General features: G+C 49.2%; 2 protein-coding genes across 2 annotated transcripts in view; both read left to right on the top strand.

Moving 5' to 3' along the window:
- The window catches only part of LOC127046411 (uncharacterized), a 632,746-nt gene that overhangs the window by 35,542 nt on the left and 579,688 nt on the right, over positions 1-17,516 (top strand). The window lies entirely within an intron of this gene.
- The window catches only part of GFRA4 (GDNF family receptor alpha 4), a 140,904-nt gene continuing 133,056 nt past the window's right edge, over positions 9,669-17,516 (top strand). Inside the window, exon 1 of the mRNA XM_050943404.1 lies at positions 9,669-9,875. Coding sequence (XP_050799361.1) covers positions 9,836-9,875 — 40 coding nt within the window. The 5' untranslated portion in view covers positions 9,669-9,835. The remainder of the gene's footprint in view (positions 9,876-17,516) is intronic.

Raw genomic sequence — 17,516 nt, 5'->3', positions numbered from 1 at the left:
GATCAAAGAATAGAGATTCAATTGATAGTAAATAGGAATGTTGGAAACAAATTTAAAACAAAATCATAGCACACCTTTTAGAGACTAGACTTCACTCTCTTGCCTAAGGAAGCTTATCCCAGCCAAAGATCTCTTCTGCCCTCCCTTTTTCGTGACCCAAAAGCTCTGTCCTTTTTCTTCGTCTGTGAAGGGAGCCTGCTGCCCAAGTGTCTCCTTTACCTCCCAAATAAAGTGGAGCAAACTTTTGGTGAATACCTCCAGATAGGGTCCCCCCTTCCTGCTACTTTTTTCTTTCTGTTAGATCTTTTTTTCCACTGGAAATCCTTCATCCTGCATTCACTTCTGACTGGTGATCAGGGACCCATTGTGGATAAGACAATACCCACTTTAAATGTAAACAGGTAGATGGACAAACCTCTCTTTTTCACCTTTGGTGGTGACTAATACCTTGATACAGACATTTTTGCAGTACAGATACATAACTCCCTACATAGGATCTCTACATACATTTCACAATGATAGTGAAGACCAATGTGACACCAGCTTTCATTTGAAATCTCATCTGACATTCTTTGGTGAACCAGAATGTACATACCAGAATCAGGAGATTCCTGTAACTCCCTTGCCAGCTGGTTGTAAGTGGTTCTTGGGAGGCATCTCCACAGCACTGTTCAATATACACTTGTGAAGGAGTTTTCCTTGAGGCCCACCTAGTGCTGCAGTGCCTAGAATGAATTTTTAAGCTAGTGGTGGCCGTTCAATATTAGAAGATGTTTCTGAAAGTACAATGTTCAGGAGGGATAGCTCAGTGATTTGAGCACTAGCCTGCTACACCAAGGGTTGTGAGTTCAATCTTTGAGGGGGCCATTTGGGGATTGGTCCTACTTTGAGCAGTGGGTTGGACTAGATGACCTCCCAAGGTCCTTTCTAACCCTGATCTTCTGTTGTAAGGTGAGATCTCCCATAAAGAGCTGGTCTGATCAAATGGAGCAAAAAGATTCAACTGTGACAGGAGACCCAATACCCATGAAAAAGTATGGTGGTCTAGGGAGTAAGCCGCTGGGCTCAGAGACCTGGGTTCCATTTCTGGCGCTGACCCACTGTGTCATTTTTGGGCAAAACTGCATGCCTCAGTTTCCCCATCCATAACATGGGGATGAAATGATGTTGACCTTCTCCAAAGCACTTTGAGATCTGTGGATGGAAGGCTCCAGGTAAGAGCTAGGTATCCTCCTAGATTGGCTCTACAATCTGTCAGGTAGAAGGGGGAAGTTGTGTCAAAACCACAAAGGCAATGGCTTTACCGTCTTAACTTTGAAATTGCTACTCCAGACCCATCATTCTAAACCCTCTCTCCACCCATCTCTTTTCATGGCAACCAAATACAGCAGTGTGTGTGCAGAATATCAGTGCCCTCATCACAGGGATTGGGGTAATAATCAGCAGTGAGCCCTGCCTCATAGACATCACACCACCATTCACATACTGTGCGACACTTGCACGCTTTAAAGTGTGTTGCTCTGACCTCAGACTGACTCCAGCCCCCCGTCTCTGTTCAGGACATCCTCACGCTTTAACATGTCCAGCCAAATCTTTCCATCCTTACGCACTCTTCACTCAGTGACGTCAATGGGCACTGAGCCTGAGCACGGTTTGTCAAACAACCTTCTTAGTTTTCATCCTGGCTCAGATCTTTGCCCCAAATGCTCCTCGCTCGTTCCCACAAGGGTCCTCAGATTTCCTCAGCTTGAGTTGGTTGCCATGCTGACCTGAACCCTGGAAGCTCTTTATGACTCATTAATCAAAGTATCCAATTCCATTCAGTGATTTGGTCAAGGTCTGTGCATGCTATTACCCATCTAGCCCTGTTACACATTTTTTCCAAGAACATGATGGGAAAGAAAAATAACCAAACAAAAGAAACCCTTTGCCGCCAAATACTTTTGGGCAGCCAGCACATGGTATCTTCTTGCTTCCTGCTGCAGATTGCTTTTGCAGATATCCCACATCTCTGCTCTCCAAACATACTCCAGGAGTAGAAATGTATGTCTACACTTAAACTGCTACAGTGACACAGCTGAGTGGTTATAGTGCTTCAGTGTAGATGCTACCTGTGATGATCGGAAGGGTTCTCTAGTTGGCATAATTTAATCCCCCTACCCGAGAGGCGGTAGCTAGGTAGACAGAATTCTTCCATGGATCTAGCACTGTCTACACTGGGGTTAGGTTGGTGTAGCTATGTCTATCGGGGAGGGGGGTTCACACCCCTGTGAGACATAGCTATGCCGATGTAAATTCCCAGCATAGACCTGTCCTTTAGAGGTAAGCTGAATACCCCCACCATAAACTCCACTTGCTGTCTACCTCATCTCTCCTGCCCGCAGACATGTTTGTACATACGAAAGTCTGGGCCTGAGTTTTGAAGAAGCATTGGGGCCTGGATCGTTGAAGGCATTTAGGTGCCTCACTCCAAGTGAAGTCAATAGAATGAGCGCTTAGCATCTCTGAAAACCAAGCCCTGTAAAATCAAAGAAGTCAGCAGAGCTGGTCCAAAAAATGCAAGTTTTTTCTGCAAAAAATATTGATGTTTCCCCACCCCCAACCCCCATTTTTGTCCAAATTTCACGCTTTTCAAAATGTTCCAAGCAGCTCCCGAAATCTGATCTGGATACACCTCAGGCATAACCACCGTGTGGGAGATAGCTCAATCTTTTACTGTCTTGTTGATTGATATGTCTGTCTTAGGGCATGTCTGCATGAGGATAAAAAACCTGCGACTGGCTGATGTCAGCTGACTCAGGCTCGTGGGACTGGGGCTGCTGGGCTGAAAAATTGCTGTGTAGACATTTGGGCTCAGGTTGGAGCACAAGCCTGGGACCCCGCAAAGGTGGAGGGTCCCAGAGCTTGGGTTCCAGCCTGAGTGTCTACACAGCAATTTTCAGCCCCGCAGCCTGAGCTTTGTGAACCCGAGTCAGCAGACCTGGGCTAGCTGCGGCCATGCTGCAGGGCTTTTGTCCCCATGTAGATGTACCCTTAGGATTTCCTATAGCACCCGGCGTTGTGGTATCTCAGGACCTCTTCATCTCTCTCTCTGTGCTAGAGCAGATCTTGTGGATTCTCTCGCCAACCTTCTCCCCTCCCCCAAATTTCTTATGCAGTTTTGTCTAGGGAATGCATCTTAGATCACTTATTCTACAGCTCTATGCCCTAGGGCCTTAGGCAGCACAGGACATCCCTGTCAGCGCATCGGTCTGTCACAAGACACGGGGCTTGGGCCATTTCTCTTGAGTGGATTGTACCACTATCCAGTAATGGAAGAAGGGATACTTGTATAGTTATGGCCGTGGTTTAGGACCCAATTCCGTCTCTGCTGCAAACTTCCTGTGTGTTCTTGGGAAAATCATGTAATCTCTCTGTGCCTCACTTTTTCATCTGTAAAATGGGGGTAGTAATTCTTATTTTGTCTGTTTTTAAGACTGTAGTTTATAGTGGTGTTGTAGCTGTGTTGGTCCCAGGATATTAGAGAGACAAGGTGGATGAGGTCATATCTTTCATTGGACCAACTTCTGTGGGTGAGAGAGACAAGCTTTCAAGCTCCACAGAGCTCATCTTCTGCTCTGGGAAAGGCACTCACAGTGTCACAGCTACATACAAAGTGGAAAAGAACGTTAGGCTTAAAGACTTAACACATGTTGCAAGATACCATTCACGATGCACTGGGGTCAGAGGACAAAGGAGGGTTAGTGAGTTACAGATTGTTGTAATGAGCCAGTATCTCCACTGAGTCCATGATTTTTGGTGTCTAGCCAAGTTATGAATGTAAGCTCCCAGGTGTGTTCTTGAAGGGGGTGTGCAGAGTTCATTTTGAGAAGGACTGAACGATCCAGCATGGAATCACCGCTTTGTGAAAAGTGGTTACCCACAAGTGATAGGTTATCATTTTTCTGAGTGAGTTCATTCATGAGTGTAGCGGTTATCTGGTTTCACCCACATTGTTGTTGATGGAGTATTTGATGCGCTGGACAAGGTACTCCGCATGTTGTGATAGAGGTGTGTGTAGGACCCATGGATCTTGACAGATGTATTGTTTGGGAGCATTGATCATGGTAGCAGTGGAGCGTGACCATATGTCCGGTTTGACAGTCCCTTTTTTAAGCCCTGTCCCGGCTATCCAGACTTTTTTTTCCCAAAAGGAGGCATTTGTCCCATTTTGCTCTTGCCGACTTGATCGGCTAGCAAGAACAAACAAGACAAATGCCCACTTTTGTCAAAAGTGGAATGTGTGGGGTGGCAAGGCATCATGCCAGCCTTGCATAGGGGAAGGGGGAGCAGGCAGTGCTGGAGCAAGGAATGACAGCCTTGTGCAGCAACAGCCTTGCACGAGGGTCAGGGAGGGCTTGGGCAAGCAGAGACCCCCAGCCCCACAGCGGAGAGAGGAGGGCTTGGGCCAGCCCTGCACAGTGTCCTGTTTTCCCTTTGGTAAATACAGTCACCCTAAATGGAAATATAGGAGCAGGTTTTGCATCTGTTGTTTTGGCAGGGTCTGGTGCTACTTTGAGTTGTTCCATAGGGAGCTTGCACTGGTTATGAGCTTGGCGAGATGGGGGGTTGTTTGAAGGGCAGAAGATGGGGTTTGGGAAAGATTTCTTTCAGGATGTGGTCCCCAGCAAATATGGTCTGTAACTGTTTGATATCTGGTATGGGTTCCAGTGTGTGGTGGTAGATGACAACTAGGGGTCAGTGGGCTTTTTTTTCTGTATTGAAAGATTGCCTTTTACTGTGTGTATGTACAGCTCCCAGCACATTGGGCCCCGATCTCAGCTGGGACCCCTAGAGCTAGTGTGACACAAAGAGTAATAGCAATGATAGATTTCGCTCTTAGGAGCTCTTCTTATCAGTCAAATTTTTCCCTTTTTATCCCACTCCTCCTAATTCTGCACTCCCGGGACCACGCTAAACAATCCCTCCTTTCATTGGCATTCTGAGCCTAGCGACTCTGTCAGCTAGGGCTCATGGAGAATCACTATTCAGGGCTGGGTAAGCATGATGCACAGTGGCTTTTTTAGACATGGGTTGATCAATCTCTTGGCTCTGTAAGGGGGAGCAAACAGGTAAACCTCCTGGACCCATGGGGAGTGATTAATACAAGTTATAATCCAATTCACACACCCCTGCAGGGGAGTGGTGACTCTTCTCACTTAGCCACATTTGCAGCACATCCCTTCCTGGTGGCTGTTGCTAAGGATTTAGCCTCCCCCAGCACATTTAAAAGACAGGAAATGCCTCAGGGTTGGGACACATCAAAGGTCTTGTCCTACACTGGACTTTCTCCATCCCCCACCTCACAGGCTGTTTATTCTGAAGGAGGCCATGTTGCTTTAGTGCCATTCAATTCTCTCCAGCCTCTGTATCCCCCTGACGGGTGCTGCTCATAGCCTAAACCCAGCGCTGTCTCCATGATGGGCCAAACCAGCTCCAGACACCCTTGGATTCTGGGGACATTCAGAGCTGGCACCTGACTTTGGCTCAGATTCATCTTTAGGTGAGTCTGCTGCCTTCAGCGAGCTGAAAAGAGTGGCAGTGCCCTACCTAGCCGGCACACCCTTTGCAAGAGCTGGTGCAAAAGTGGTGGTGTGCATCCAGCTTTTCTGTTCCACCGACATAAGGAGTCTGATGTAATCCTGCTGGCTTCTGGAGAGTTGTCCTGATTGACGGTGGAGTAGATAAGAGGAAAATCGAGCTTGGTGTCTTCAGCTGACCTTTGGAATGGGACAAGGGTCCCCTTCACCAAAGCACCCCAGTACGGGCTGTCCAGAGGACATTGCTTTAGTGCAGATATAGATCCCACTATGCCATCCCACTGATGCATCCTCTAAAACAGAGCATGGTGTAAAGAAAGCAGCAGAAAAGGGTGTCTGCATCTTGCTGCTTTGTTCCAGAGGAGAAGAGGCTGGTGGACTTGGCATGGGTCTTAATGGTAACCTGACGAGGAAATACATTTGTGCTTTCTTTGGTTTATTTATGATGTGCATATAGATAACCCAGAAAGTGTGTTTTTAGTCATTTTCCTCTGTTTTTCACACGGCTTCCCTGGTTTGCCTGGAGGACCCAGAGAACTAATTTAATCATGGCATTACGAAAAAACAGAGAAAAACTCTGAGCAGTTCCAGTGGGAAGGGACTTTTAGCCAGTATTTAGATGATGATGTCATTTTTTATTAACATTCATTAATGTTAATAAAACACCTTGCACATAGGTGGGAGAAAAGCTTTCTATGTAAAAGTTCACACCACCTCCTGCCCCACCATTGAGGGCTCAGAAAGCTCCTACTGCACATCTGTGATTCCCAAAGGGAGTCCTCCAGCACAAAGAGGAAAGACAAGCCTCAATGTTCCTGATGCTTCTATGTCCATTGGTTAACCGGAGGAGGATGGGGTGAGTGTGAAGTCCAGGCTTTTTAAACTAAATCACAAAGAGGGAAGAATATGGCAGCATGGCCCAATGGGTAGGTCACTGAACTGGGAATGAGGAGAACTTGACTCTGGTCCTGATTCTACCATTGACTTGCTGTGTGAACTTGGGCAAGTCCCTTAACTTCTTTGTGCCTAGGTTGCTCTATCTGTTCTGTGCTGTAGCCTTATCTCCAATGAAGTGAGCAGGTGACTGTTACTGACTCAGAATTGTAAAGGACTTTAGGAGGCAAGGATGGAAAGTTCTGTAGAGCACTCTGAAAAAAGGCACAGACTTTTTCCATATGGAGGTCATCTTCAAGGCCATGAGAATCATCACATGAGGCTAAAGGAGATGGAGAGAGACACACAGGGGCATGCCATGAGGTTTAAGGCAGTGAAGAGGCTCATGGAAGAGTTAGATGATGTGCCTTGGGGGTCATAGAGACGAAGGTCTCATGGAGGACTTGGCCCAGGAGTCATATAGACTGGGTTTCAGGGGGGCAAGATGGGGGGAAGGAGAGGCTCATGGAGGATGAGGTCTGGGGGTCATGTGGACTGGTGGGCTTAATGAGGATGTGGATTAAGGATCATGAAGATGTGGGGATTCATGAAGAATTTGGCCTGAGGGCTACAGAAACAGGAGGTTCCTGGGGATGCAGCCAAGGGATCATGTAGATGAGGGGGCTCATGGATGGTGTGGCCTGGAGCTCCTGTAGATAGGGAACAAGATGGACACTCATGGAGGATGTGGTCTGGAGATCATGGAGATGGGGATTTCATGGAGGTTGGTGCCTGGGGGCTACAGCAATGGGGTTGAGGTTCATGGAAGATGTGGGCTGGGGGCTCCTGGAGGACAGGGTCTGGAGCTCACAGTGATGGGGATTCATGAGGATGAGATGAGACAGGGGTTCATGGAGAATGTGGGCTGGACATCATGTAGCTGGGGATTCCTGAGGACAAGATGGGGGTTTCTCGAGGATATGATTTGGAGATCACAGATACTGGGGGGCTCATGGAAGATGTAGCCCAGGGACTACAGAGAGGGGGGATGATGGGGACAAGGGGGGCTTATGGATGAAGGCTGGGCTGGGGACTCACAGAGGACAACTGGCTGTGTATGTTTCATTCCCTATCCTTTCCCGGGGGAAAGGGAGAGCGCTGAAGGAGGGAGAGGGGGGAGCTCAAAGCCCTCGCGTGGAGTGGCCCCAAAGCAAGGGGTGGATCAGGTGCCCCACGGGGGAAGGGGAGGGAGCAAAGCAGGGATTGGGAGCCCCACGTGGGGGAGGGGAGGGAGCAGAGCTCAGATCTGGTGCCCCACGGGGGGGAGAGAGGTGAGAGGCAGAGCGCGGATCTGATGCCCCATGGGGGGAGGGGCAGAGCACGGAGCCGGTGCCCCAAGAGGGGAGTGGGGAGGGGTGAGGGGAAGAGCACAGATCCCCACGGGGGGGGGCAGAGCTCGGATCCGGTGCCCCATGGGGGGAGGAGTGAGGGGTGAGGGACAGAGCTCGGATCCGGTGCCCCACGGAGGGAGGTGGGAGGGGCAGAGCAGAGATCCGGTGCCCCACGGGGGGGCAGAGCTCGGATCCGGTGCCCCACGGGGGAAGGAGGGAGGGGAAGAGCACGGATCCGGTGCCCCACGGGGGGAGTGGGGAGGGGTGAGGGACAGAGCAGAGATCCGACGTCCCACGGGAGGGGACAGAGCTCGGATCCGGTGCCCCACGGGGGGAGGGGCAGAGCTCGGATCCGGTTCCCCACGGGGGGAGGGGGGAGGGGAAGAGCACGGATCCGGTGCCCCACCGGGGGAGTGGGGAGGGGTGAGGGACAGAGCAGAGATCCGGTGCCCCACGGGCGGGAGGGGGGAGGGGCAGAGCACGGATCCGGTGCCCCACGGGCGGGAGGGGTGAGGGGTAGAGCACGGATCCGGTGCCCCACGGGGGGAGTGGGGAGGGGTGAGGGGCAGAGCAGAGATCCGATGCCCCAAGGGAGGGGGCAGAGCTCGGATCCGGTGCCCCACGGGGGGAGGGGCAGAGCTCGGATCCGGTTCCCCACGGGGGGAGTGGGGAGGGGAAGAGCAGAGATCCGGTGCTCCACGGGCGGGAGGGGTGAGGGGCAGAGCAGAGATTCGGTGCCCCACGGGGGGAGGGGGGAGGGGCAGAGCAGAGATCCGGTGCCCCACGGGCGGGAGGGGTGAGGGGCAGAGCACGGATCCGGTGCCCCACGGGGGGAGGGGGGAGGCGCAGAGCAGAGATCCGATGCCCCACGGGGGGGCAGAGCTCGGATCCGGTGCCCCACTGGGGAGGGGGGGCAGAGCACAGATGTGCTGCCCCACGGAGGGGGGCGGGCAGCGCTCGGATCCGGTGCCCCACGGGGGGAGGGGGGAGGCGCAGAGCAGAGATCCGGTGCCCCACGGGGGGGCAGAGCTCGGATCCGGTGCCCCACTGGGGAGGGGGGGCAGAGCACAGATGTGCTGCCCCACGGAGGGGGGCGGGCAGCGCTCGGATCCGGTGCCCCACGGGGGGGGGGGGGCAGAGCACAGATGTGCTGCCCCACGGAGGGGGGCGGGCAGCGCTCGGATCCGGTGCCCCACGGGGGGGCAGAGCTCGGATCCGGTGCCCCACGAGCGGGAGGGGGGAGGGGCAGAGCACGGATCCGGTGCCCCACTGGGGAGGGGGGGCAGAGCACAGATGTGCTGCCCCACGGAGGGGGGCGGGCAGCGCTCGGATCCGGTGCCCCACGGGGGGGGGGGCAGAGCACAGATGTGCTGCCCCACGGAGGGGGGCGGGCAGCGCTCGGATCCGGTGCCCCACTGGGGGGGGGGGCAGAGCACAGATGTGCTGCCCCACGGAGGGGGGCGGGCAGCGCTCGGATCCGGTGCCCCACGGGGGGGTTGGGGGTGGAGGAGGAGCGGCGCTGCTGTGCCTTTAAGACTCTCCCCGCGGTTCTCTGCCCAGCCGGAGCTGCAGCGGCGGCAGGAGCCGGCAAGGCGGTGGCAGCAGCAGGCAGCCCGCGGAGCGCCCCAACTCACCCAGCCCCCGGCGGGGAGACCCTCCTTCCCCCCGCTCCCCGCAGCGCAACCTGCAGCGCTGCCGGGCAGGCCAGCCGCCCCCCCGGGGCTCCCCTCGCGGCCCCTCCCCGGGAGAAGTTTGCAAAAGCCGCCCCGGGGCAGGCGAGTGGAGCCAGCCGCCCCCGGGAGCAGCCGGCTTGCAGCGGGGACCATGCCCCAGCAGGACCCGGGGTCCCTGCCGGCCAGCGCTCGTTTCCCAGCAAAGAGGGGGCTGCCCCGGGGGGATTAACCCTCCCGAGCCTTGCAGCGCCTGCTAGACCCCCCCGAGGGTGCGAAGCGAAGCCCTCCCCCAGCTCCGGATCTGCCCAGAGTCAATAGGATGAGGGGGATCTGCTACTTTGTCATGCTGATCCTCACAGGTGAGTAGCGAAAGCCCCTGCTCGGAGCCCGGGTTCCTGCTGACCCTCTGCCCTTGGCTCTCAGGACTAGCCTGGCCGAGAAGACCGTGCCGCTGGCTGGCTGACTGGGGGGCGGCCCCCGCGGCTTCCTTTGCTTTTAAAGAGAGGAGCCAACTTTCTGGGTGCGGGGTGGGACTGGCCTGTGGGATGCCTGGGATGAGCTGCTCCCTCGCTGAAGGCAGGGAAAGGGAGTGTGGGCTGCATAGACACAAAACCGACTTTTCCTGGGTGTTTCCCTCTACTTCTGGGGCAGGGCTGCAGTTTAAAGGACATGGGGGATTGCGGATGTAGGGGACTCCAGCCTGGGTCAGACCAGGGGTCCATATAGCCCATGGCCAGGACCAGATGAATCAGAAGAAGGTTCAAGGAACCCTGTAGTAGCAGTTCTGGGATAGCCTTTCTCCCAAATCTCATTAGTCAGTGGCTGGCTTGTGCCCTGGAGGGTTTGTATCTGGTCCAAAATGAGTGTTTATGTTGAATATTTACTGTAATAAACCTAGATATTCTTGTTATCCAGAGAAATCTTTAATCCCTTTTAAAATCCAAATGATGCTTCTTCAGTGATAAGGTACCACATGGGATAAAACTGTGGCTCTTTGGGAGATTTTGAAGATCCCATCTAACTCATTTAATGCCCCCAAGCTAGTAGAAGGGACTCTGAAAAATAAAACAAGATTTCAGATTCCCCAACCTGTCAGATCAATTTTCTGGGTCCTCCCCCCTCCCCCCGCAAAAAATGTGGACCCAGTAGAACAGATCTTCAGCTTGTGTCATAGCTCCAGTGTGTATGTGCGAGTCTGCCCTAGTGAGTACATAGCCTTAAATTTAAAATGTGGACGTGCAACATTTTCACAATGGAATTGTTCAGGGTTTGTTATTTCCAGCATTTGTTTGAATTACACATGAGGGATTATCTGCAGAGGTTTCTAAAAACCTAACTAGATCATTGAAGTCTGGATCGTCTCATGTCTCTTGGACTGGAGAGAGCAAGGGGTAGATGTTCTCCTTGTAATATGTTTTTGTTTTCCTGTGATCTTTGGTAGCAGAATTAGCAAGTACTGCTGGATGGTGCTGCTAACCACTAGGCTATAGTGAATGGCATCAAAACATGCACCAAATATATTAAAAACATGATGCCATGTTGGGAACAAATCATGCTTTTTATGTCACTTGAGATAGAAAAGGTTGTGTTTTTTTGAGGAGCAGAAGAGGTGCTGCTAAAAAGAATTAAATGTGATGTGATTTGTTTTGTCAACTGAAACCAGCGATGATGCAGGTAGCACACAGACTGAATACCAGAGACTGTTCAAACTCCAGTGTTAGGTGTACCGCAACTAACAATGTCAGTCATTTTTCTCTCTGGAGTTCTCTCTCACTTTAGCTGCTGTCGGCACTGTGCAATTATTCTCATGCTTCATCTTTTTAGCAAATGTGTGGCTTCTATATTGTAAGAAAATATCTCCTCTTTAACCCAGGGAAGAATGGGACTGGACTTAAAAAAGCCCTGAATCAAGAAAGTCCAAAACACTAAGCATTTGTTTTGTTTGTGTCAGTATTCTTGTGTTGTAAGTTGCAAGGAAGTGAAGGAGGAGAAAGCCCTGGCGCTTGAGATTTTAACAAGTAGACGGGACAGTACTAGCAAAATACTGGAAAAATCCTGCACAGTCCCATGGGAATGGACTAGATGTCCCAATAATTTATTTCCCATGAGTCTCTGATGTCAGGGTGGGACAGTGTCTCATTTTAAAAACAAAAATAGATTCTAAAAGAAAATTCCTTAGGCCATTAATGATGACACTACAAGGTGATTCCTTTTACCTTTTTTCTGAGCCAACAAAAATTCTAGATTTCCCCCAAAGCAGGTGTTTTTCTGCAGCCCCGAACACCATAGTAGCTGGAGTTAGGTAGGCAGTCTCCATACAGCAAGGCAACAGTTAAAGGTACAGTGTGGTCATTTCATGCAATGCACATGCAGTGCTTATCTACAAGTTAAACCAGGGGGTAGGTCATGGGTTTGGAACAATACAGTTTTATTTACAGTTTAGAATATATACTGTGAGGTACATGCAGTATAGGAAGTGAAGAAAGATAACACTGCACCTAAAGTTACCACCTTCCTTGAAGTTTACTTTCACATAAGGCTCCTGGAGTAACATTAACCTGGACTAATAGAAAAGGGCTTTTGAAAAGAACTGATCTCTATCCCAGTATGGAACTTAGGTTAGCAGGTTTCACCACACATGAATGACAGTTGCTACGGGTCAGAGTTGCAAGGTTAGCCATTATCAGCTGGCTTTCACACCTTGCATTTGCCCTAAGGGGTAGAGAGAGGAGCTTAAAAGGAAGAGCTAGATGACCTTTTCCCCTTTGAACTGACATTTGCCCCTGCTGGAGTCACTGGTCAATGTAATTCCAAGTGGGTAATCTTGAGGAAGGCCATCAGCATGAGTTAAAATTCCCGAGAGAGCATAGATATTTTTCACTGGTAAAAGTGTTTTACACTTATTAATTCATAATAATAATAATTACAGTTTGTCTTGTGATCTCCTCTGTTAGAGATCAGGGTTCCATTGTGCTAGGCACTGTACATGTATAGCATGAGAAGATCGCCTTTCAAACTGGACCCAACAATTCCTGCGATAATTCCCAGTTTCTCTGTGTGTAAATCAGGCACGAAATAAATACTGTGCTGAGATGTTAGTCAAGTACGTGCCCTTCATTTTGTCAAGTGACATTGCTCAGTGTAAGAAACAATGGGACGAACATTGGTGATGGTGGGATTGTTTCTAGAGCGTAAGACTCTGTCAGGATTCCTGGCTCCCATTCTAGGATCTGTAACTCACTCAGTTAGTGACCATTTAACCTCTTGGTGCCTCTGTTTTTCCAGCTTTTTAATGGATAGATTAAGGAAGTGGTGAGGTTTATTTAACATTTAAAGAGCGTTGGGATCTTTGGATGACTGGTGCTATAGAAGGGCAGAGTATTGTTAATTAGTTTTATTAAAATATTTGAAGTGCAGGATCCTGTTTAGTGCCTAACCCAAAGAGTTTATGACCCTCGTCTGCAGGCTTATTTGTAAAGAGCAGAGCAGACATTTGTCACAATAGTGATCATACTTAATAAGTAATTAATGTAATGATGATCATGAAACTGAAATGAAAAGGGTGAAATGTTGGAGGATGGGAGTTGGAAATAGCCCCTTTCCATTGTGAAGTCTCCATCATGCCCAGATGTGGTTCCAGGCCATTACAGCTCACCTCTATTAATGCTATACCCTGGGACCGTGAAGTGGCAGCTGGGATGAAACCTTTCCACTGTCTAGTAGTGAAGTGTTTACCTGGCAAGTTTTATTGTGCTTGGTTCTTAATATAATTTGTTGGCGTATGTTTCCTGCAGATTAATCACAGCCGCAATCAAACACAGAGACGGCTGATCCTCTTACTGCTCTTTACCTGTGATAGGAACTCAGATTCCAGGGAAAGCACAAAAAGCTCTTGAGAAACCATATGTGTGTATGTTTGGGGGCGGTGGGGGAGTTGGAATACTACAAAAATGAGTGTGTTTGTCAGCAACACCCATCTCAGCTTTGCCAGAAACAAGTCATTGTTTGCATATTAATGAGCACTTTATACTTACATTTCTCAATGACGGTCAGAGCTGCAAAAGGTTTAAAACGTTCAGCTCAGCAGGCTGCCCTCAGACACTACCACAATTCTGATTTGTGAAAAGACACCCAAATCCAGGAAAATGTGGTGGTATGTACTCTGCACTCGGATACTGTCTCCCCAGGGCTGCACTGCCTTAAATAACAACTGATATTTAAACCTGACACATGTTAATCAAAGTACTTTTCACTGACAAAAATGCCTTTTCTGCCAGAATAAAAATTTTCACAATATTTTTCTTTGTATCTGAAATGTTCAGCTTTTTTGTGAAGTTTGAATCAAAAAAATGAAGAAAAAAGTGATTTTTTTCCCCAGCAATCTTTGTTTTGTTCTGAGGGTGAAAAAAACACTTGTTTTTTGCTGTCCTCTTCTCTAGTGTAAAAAATACAAAAGAATTGTGTGTGGGGGGGGGTTTCCTGCCCCCTCACTCCATAAAATACAGTGGAAAATTGCACTACATTTTTTTTAAAAAAAAAGTTATTTTTTCCCATTTTTCCATGACTATACTTACATTTTTGACCATCTCTACTAACAGTAGCACCTATTCTATTGCACCTTTGCTACAAAGGATTTCAAAGCCTTTCACAGACTGGGGGTGAAATCTAGGCCCCGCTGACGCCAATGGAAGTTTTACCAATTTCACCTGGAATTTTGTTATCAGTGACTATTAAGAGTACTATTTGTATAGTGATCGCATGTAGGTGGGGTGCTGGAACAGTGTGGGCCAGGGGGCCATGGCCCCATCACTTTTAAAAGGGCCTCAGAATGTGGCAGGGGCCACGGTTTGGGTGCCAGTGCCCCCCCCCCACCCACTTTTAGGGAGCTTCCGTCACTCCTGCACCTAGGAGTATGTCTACACATCAGCTGGACACCTGTAGCTGGCCAGCTGACTTGGGCGGTGGGGCTGTTTCATTGCTGTGTAAGACTTCTGGGCTTGGCTGGAGCCCAAACTCTGGGACCTTTCCACCTTTCAAGGACCCTTGAGCCTGGGTTGCAGCCCAAGACGGGAAGTCTCCACAACAACGAAACAACCCTACAGCATGAGCCCCGCGAACCTGAGTCGGCTGGCATGGGCGAACCACAGGTTTTTCTTTGCTGTGTAGACTTACTCTCGGAGTCCCTGTCATGGGCCAGGATCCCATTGTGTTAGGCACTGCACAAACACAGAACAAAAAGATAGATCGTAAGATCTTTGGGACAGGGACTAAGTAATTTAGCTTCAACAGTTCCCCCACTGGGTGCGTAATTGCCATCGTCCCCTTTTATAGGTGAGAAACAGCCACACAGAGTCAAGCACCTAACTCCCGTATTGTCTTTTGAGAATCCTAGCCCACGTGACCTCAGCAAGACTGTGGCAGGGCCAGGATTAGAACTCAGGATTTCTTGGAGCCCTGCCACATGCTCAGTCAAACTAGACTGTTGTTTTTCTCAAGTCTAGCAGATTGAAACACCTTGGGGGTTTTGTTTTGCTTTGGTTTTTTTTAAGTGTATTTAGTGCTGTGAAGGGAGCCCTTATTTCTAGCTCTCTAAAGGACAACTACATCAGACAGGGGTAGTATGAGTTTCCCTAACATTGCCCCACCAGAGTGTCTGAATTCAGACCTGGAGGGACCAACTGCATAGGTGTAAAAGCATCTTTAAGCCTCCTTTTGGTCCCTGCCTAATGATCTCTGCCAAAGATAATATATTGAGCACACCTGCCCCACAGTGAGCTTCAAAGTGAGTCTGTTCACTTGCCTGTTTTATAGCACTCCCCAATGGTGTTTTGACCCTGATTTTCCTCCTCTCAAATTTTATTGGGGAAACTTTGCAGGCAAATCCTCCCATTGGTCTCAGAGTCTTTGGTATCTCTCCTCTTCCCCCACTGCTCTTTGGTGTTTCTGTCGTAGGACATTGAAGGAGAGGACTGCCGTTGAGTTGAGTCTCGTGGACGTTTGAGTTAAAGAGGGGGAAAAGGACAATGACATGCTGGTGACTTGGGGCCTGATCTGAATCCCAAAGTGGAGGGAAGGACTACAGTTGACTTCAATAAGTTTGAATCAGGTTCTCATTGAGCACCAAGGCATGAAGGTCTATATAAATTCTTCCTTTTGTCTGAAATCAAGTGGAGCATCAGTTTAACATCTGGTACATTCTTACATCTGCGTTTTGCATCCTGCATTTGCTGGGAATGGATTTAGTGATTGAATAAGATTTTTTTTCCCTCAATACATACATTTTATATCATTTTAAAAAAATACAAATATACATTTTTATCAGCCTCTTTCTCTCCACCATTGCCAGTCGATTTCTTGTGGGAGTCATAGAATCATAAAGGGGACCTCGAGAGGTTATTTAGTGAAGCTGCAGGACCAAGTAAACCTAACACCATCCCTGGCAGGTGTTTGTCCAATCTGTTCTTCAAAACCTCCAATGACAGGGATTTCACAACCTTCCTTGGAAGCCTGTTCCAGAGCTTAACTATCCTGATAGTTAGAAAGCTTTTCCTAATATCCAACCTAAATCTCTCTTGCTGCAGATTAAGCCCATTACTTCTTGTCCTATCTGCAGAGGACATGGAGAACAACTGGCCACTGTCCTCTTTGTAACAGCCCTTCCATATTTGCAGACTGTTACAAGGTCCCCCCGCCCCAGTCTTCTTTTCTCAAGACTAAACATCCCCAGGCTTTTTACCCTTTCCTTATAGGCCGGGTTTTCTAAACCTTTTATTATGGCTGATGCTCTCCTCTGGACTCTCTGCAATTTGTCCACATCTTTCCTAAAGTGTGTCCAGTTCTAGGCACTACAGTACTTCAGCTCAGGCCTCACCAGCACCGAGTAGAGTGGGACAGTTACCTCCCGTGTCTTAATACACCCTAGAATGACATTCGCTTTTTTTCACAACTGCATCACATTGTCAACTCACGTTCAATGTGTGTTCCTCTATAACCCCCGGACCCTTTGCAATACTTCCGCCTAGCCAATTATTCCCCGTTTTGTGCTTGTGCATTTTATTTTTGCTTCTTAAGTGCAGTGCTTTGCACTTGTCTTTATTAAATTTCATCTTGGTGATTTCAGACCAATTCTTCAATTTGTCAAGATCATTGTCAATTCTAATCCTGTCCTCCAGCTTAACGTAATCTGCAAATGCTATAAGCATACTCTCCACTCCATTATCCAAGTCATTATCCAAGTCATCGATAATATCTGAGTCATTATCCAAGTCTCTGTGGGACTCTACTACATACGTCCTCCCAGTTTAACACCGAACCGTACATTGCTACTCTTTGAACATGGTCTTTCAACGAGTTGCACCCACCAAGGGTGATGGATTCTTCCTAAAAGTATGGGGGGCAAGGCCCTGCCCCCTGGCCAAGTCAGAAGCTGTAGCTGGGCCAAGGAGCCCAGGTCTCTCCACCTTCCCAGAGTGAGGGGGCCGAGAGCAGCCCCCACCTCCTGGGGCCCCTGCTGCCTATTCCTCATAAACTCTATTATCCTCTGGGTGTTTACAAATTGACTGATTGATTAATCAATTTGTTCTAGTATCTCTCCAGGTTTTAAAGTTTGGCTAACTGGTCTATAATTCCCCTGGTCCTCTTCGTTCTAAAGATAGCTACGTTTGCCCTGCTCTAGTCCTGTGGAACTCCCCATCCTCCATGAGTTCTCGATGATAATTGATAATGGTTCTAAGACTGATTTAGCAAGTTCCTTAAATACCCTAGGGTGAATTCCATTTGGCCCTTCCGATTTGAATACATCTAACTCATCTAAATACACCTCTACCCCAATATAACGCGACCCGATATAACACAAATTCGGATATAACGCGGTAAAGCAGCGCTCCGGGGCGGGGGGGCATGCTGCGCACTCTGGCAGATCAAAGCAAGTTCGATATAATGCAGTTTCACCTATAACGCGGTAAGATTTTTTTTTGGCTCCCAAGGATGGCGTTATATCG

The sequence above is a fragment of the Gopherus flavomarginatus genome, chromosome 3 (assembly GCF_025201925.1).
Source record: "Gopherus flavomarginatus isolate rGopFla2 chromosome 3, rGopFla2.mat.asm, whole genome shotgun sequence".
In the NCBI taxonomy this organism is placed as follows: Eukaryota; Metazoa; Chordata; order Testudines; family Testudinidae; genus Gopherus; species Gopherus flavomarginatus.
Note: the sequence above shows the minus strand (reverse complement) of the source record. Positions and strands in the feature narration are given on the sequence as shown.